Below are 4986 nucleotides of genomic sequence, written 5' to 3' on the forward strand. Positions count from 1 at the left end.
TTTATTACTTTTGAAAAATATTTATTATTTAATTAAGTTCCGGTAGATTTAAGACAATAAGTGAATTATTTCGATTCAAATTGAACATAGTTAAATCTTATTGTAATAATTATAAAAATTTGAACGTAGGTCCATGCTGATTCTTTAGTTTATGGCCCAACTACTCCGATTTTCCTTGTAGAACCAGATCGTACAGGAAAATACATTAAAGTCAGCAGGCAAGAGAATGTAAGTTTATTATCACCTAGTTTATGGTTAATTCCTTTCAAATCTAACTTTAAAATTTTCATTTTAGGTTCTTCCAATTCAAGGATCTAAGTACTCAAATGGTGGTAAGTTTTCATAAGAAAATTGTTTCTCGCTTAAAAGCACCTTCCGTCTGATTCTAAAAATCATAGAAATTTTATAAATAAACATTTCTAGAGTCAAAAAAAAATTTTGATGCTTAAACAAAATAATTATGTTTCACTGTAAAAAATTTTTTGTTTGTCTATTAAAAATAATCGTGTTTATGTTGTAATGTTACAAACACTCCAAACTTTTATGTGTTGATTTAAGACTAGATACAAAGGCATTAATGATCTTTCTCATTTGCACAGATGCATTGCAGCCAAAAATGTTGCTAGTTTATGACTACTGGACTTATCAGTATTATGGTCAAGAAAAATGTCTTGAAAAGGCAAAGAAGACCGTAAAGTTCATCAACTCATACTATGAAGAATTAAAATCTAATCCAAAAATTGAAGTGGTGCTGACAGGAATTACTTTATTAACGGTAATTATCATTCTTGTTTTATCGATCACTCTTTTTTTATTATTAAAATTCTTGTGAAATAATATTTTAGGACCGAAAAGTTTATCCAAGGCCGTCTGTTTTTCAAGTTAAAGAAGAAGATTTTTTGGAAAGTCATTTATTGACCGAAAAATACATAATTGACCAGCAACTTAAAACTGGAGATTGGCGTAACTTTTCTATAGCTACTAAGGAAGAACAAAGATTTTCAGAGTGGTTCAATGATAACAAAGACCAGTTTGAACGCTTGAACTACGATTTCTTCCTTTACTCTTTTCCGTAAGTGTCAAATTGATATGAATAAATAGTTAATTTTTATGATTTATCATTGTCAACTTTAATATTTTTTTTTTCAAGAATTTTAAATTATTTATTTACTAAATTATTCTTCATCATCTGTCAGATGGTACATGGCTGATGACGCGACGCCAGATGTAAAAAAACACTTGGTTATGAGCTTGTCACAACGAAAACTTTGCACTTCGAACCCAGGTCTTCTGGTCAACAATTTGATTGGTGACGAACACCCAGCGTACCCTGTAGAGATTTCTTATCTGTAAGTATCTACATGCTACAAATTTTTTTAAGCTGAAAATTTATGTTCAGATAAATTTTGTGAAGAAAGAAATGAGAGCGAAAATTTCACAACTGTTCAAACATTTTTTTAGTTATTCATTTTTGTTTTCCAAACATAATTGTACTGAAAAAACTCTTTTTTGACCTATGATCATTTTTTAAGTAATTGATTATTTTTTCAGATTGGGAGTTACTCATTCCCAAGATAGACGTGATAGCCACTATTTTACTTCAAATTTTGATTTTTTCGATGACGTAAGAAATGATTGGCAGCAACGCACGATTAGCGTTATTTCCAGTAATTCAGAAAATAATGCTTACTTTTGCATAAAAAATACTCCTCAAGATTACGATGAATATGAATATAATGACGTATAGTGCATTGATTGTTTATATAGTATTGACTTTTCAAATTACGTACTTGAATTTGTGAATAAATAAAGTAATTTACGGAGATAATACATTAATTATTCATTACAATATTCCTTTGTCTGACACTGTAAAAAATTTTTGGTTAATTTCATGTGATTGTAAAAATTAAATCAACATACAGAAGTGTTGATCATTATACATTAATAATGAATCGTTGATTAATCATGAAAAATTGTCGATATTTTGAACTAGTGAAGTCTTTGAGAAAAACATTTTTAGTAAATTTTTTGACTGTTGTGCATTCACATAAAATACTGCAAGTATAAGTAGACCTTGAGGATACTAAAATGTTTTATTTGAGAGTACCAACACACGTCTTAAGCTGATCTCGTATAGATCCCCATCATTTGATTTCGATCGTGACATGAGTACTGGTTATCAAAACCCTGTCATTGGCGATGGTTACTATCGTCACGTCAGCAAATATTGTGTAACACTCAGGCGCAATTGCTGGAACGTTGGCGTTATCGTTCCGGTAACCACCTGATACTCATGACGCCAACGTGTCAAACGTACTAATGCGATAAGAGTCGCGGATGTACTTTATGATATCGTACATTATGTCTTCATGCTACGAGATGCTTTAATAATATATCTGTTGATTCTTAGCTCAATAATGTCAGAAAATAAACTAAACATCGTTTAAAATAATTTTTAAAATCCTGCTACTTCGAATCCCGTTATTTTCAAGATTCTAAGTCATTTAATTTTTTTATTAATCGATAGAATAATTTTAAAATTAGGTTTTCGAGGTTACGTGCGTTAAAATCCGCGGACAAATATCCCCAAATAAAATGTGAAAAAAAAAAATGCGCAATAATTTATAATCACCTTTTTTAAAAATAACATTTTCAGATTTAAAAAAAAATTATGTTTTACAGTGACTATTTTTTTTTTTCGGATTTACCCACACTTAAAGTCAATAAATCATTTTTTTCAAGTAATCCATTTAAAGGTTACGTGAAAATTCGATAAACTAAACACTAATAATCGAGATTAATTATTTAAGTTTTTTTATCAAAACGTTATGAATAATTTTTTAATTTGTCTTTAAAAATTTTCAAACAATATTATCATTCTTTAACTTGCACAATAGCAATTCGTGACAAAATGACCTGCCGGAAATAGAAATAATGACTTGACTATAAAAAATGACCTCGATTAAATTTTTTTAATTTTAATGGAAATAAATAAATATAATTACTTTAATTGACGTTAAAATGCAGTATGATTTGATAATTTTTACTCGCAAGTAAATACAATATTTTTTTTCATCAACCTTCATCGATATGATTGATACAATAAACAAAAATACGTCGTGTCACCACTTCAAATTTAATTATGGCAAACCTTAGATATATAAAGTTAACGTAGCAACTAATAACTTCAGTCCGTATCTAAGTACGCGTTAAGATGGATCGCAAAAATGAAAAAAGTAATTTCAAAAATTTTCTTTTTGCTGCGCTAGCATTGTTTTCGGTTTTCGCGGGAGTGAATTGCTTCAAAATGCCTTTCGATCGATTAGCAGCAGGCGATGCTGTTAATGACGTCAATTTAGAACAGTTAACTGACGAACTTATAGTTAATTTGTTTAACGGAGAAATGAGAAGAAAGTACGTGAAAAAAAATTCTCTAGATCCTTCAGAAATCTGGAAAACGCAGAATTATATTACTGTATTCAATTGCAACGAGACGTTCCGTTCTAATTACTTTCCAGAAATTGTAGTTCAAGCGTCCAAAAAAGTTGATTTTAATAATAGTAAATTAAATGGGAGCGTGTTGGGCATTGACGATCGCTACATTAATAATTACACGTGCATGTCATACAAAAATTGCGTCCTCAAAGTCGATAATTTTGTTTCAATTGAATTAAAAAATGATACTGATTATCCTGAAGACGTCAAGCCCTGGATTAAACGAACGAAACTTTCTAGAGCTTGGAAGACGAATGAAACGTCTTATGTCTCGTCAATTTCGAGAGGCGATTGTGTATACCAGGCAATATAGTTTTATAGTTATTGTAGATTGCTAGATATTAATAATGAATAACGATTTCGATTTCAATTCTAGATTTTGGTCTACACAGAAAAAATGAAAGTCTTGAGTCAAGCGTGAATTTTCTTAAATCAAGAAAATCTTAAGGAAGATTGAAAATTTCTTGAATTAAGTTAAAATTTCTTGAACGAAATTAAATTTTTTTAAGCCAAGAAAATTTCTTCTTGCTTCAAAATAACTTGGGTCTTCCTTACAATTTTCTTGGTTTAAGAATTTTTTTTTTTCTGTGTATCAAAATCCCGACTCATCAACTAAAGTTTTTAGTCCCTCTAAAGAAACTATTATTCATAAAGATCGAATATCTTCAGCAAGTCACAATGCAACCCTTGAAAACTGGACTAATGATTTTCTAAACAAAACTGGTCGAACATTGGCCAATATGACACTTGATGACAAAGATAAAATATTCAAGCAATTCAACGAAGCAGCTATCATTAAACTAGAATTTAAATTGCTTCCAGCAATTGATTTTCAAAACTAAAATATTATTGTTTCTACCCTGATAATCACGTAAATAATTAATCGATTTTTAATGATTTTTTAATGTATTCTACTATTGGAAAATAAATAAGCATTTTAATTTGTTTCATTACAGTCGTTTCATCATTGCACAGATTTCAGTCAACAAATGACATTGTTTAATTAAATGCATTTTATGATTTTTTTGCAATATTTTTTTTCCGTGTATGTAACATGATTAATCTAAATTCTTGATTCCATAAAGCTTATATATCATGTTGGCTGGTGGTCTTCTAGATTTATATTTCCAATCGATTGTTAGAAAAGCTTACAAATCGAGCGTTAAGTTATTCGTTTGATGAAGAGAAATAGACAAGTTCGATAAGTCAGTGGGTTTTCTGGTTATGGTTGAGCTCGAGGAATTCTCTTCTAGTACATTAGTCTTTTAGACCCACGTATAGAAGCAACTTATCGTTTGCGTTTGAATAACTTAGAAGTTAGTTACAGAGTTACTTGAATTATGTGTCACAGTAAGCGGTGAAGTCAGATGCATCACCTTGAATTTAGGCCTGCCCCATGGATTCACACTCCAATAGTCGTTTATTAGAAGTAGACACCAACATAACACGCTTTCTCTCATTATTATGAACGTGTACTGCATGTACAAAGCT

At 29.9% G+C, this 4986-nt stretch overlaps 1 protein-coding gene across 1 annotated transcript; it reads left to right on the top strand.

The window, feature by feature from the left end:
• The first annotated feature begins 3307 nt into the window (after positions 1-3307).
• Positions 3308-4337, top strand: LOC141532816 (uncharacterized). The gene is made up of 2 exons (XM_074251343.1): positions 3308-3800; positions 4078-4337. Exons 1-2 carry the CDS (start codon positions 3308-3310, stop codon positions 4335-4337), a joined length of 753 nt encoding a protein of 250 aa, XP_074107444.1.
• The last annotated feature ends 649 nt before the right edge of the window (positions 4338-4986 follow it).

Source organism: Cotesia typhae, unplaced genomic scaffold (genome assembly GCF_013202065.1).
Source record: "Cotesia typhae breed Kobodo isofemale line unplaced genomic scaffold, CoteBio_Ctyphae contig_122, whole genome shotgun sequence".
NCBI classification, from domain to species: Eukaryota; Metazoa; Arthropoda; class Insecta; order Hymenoptera; family Braconidae; genus Cotesia; species Cotesia typhae.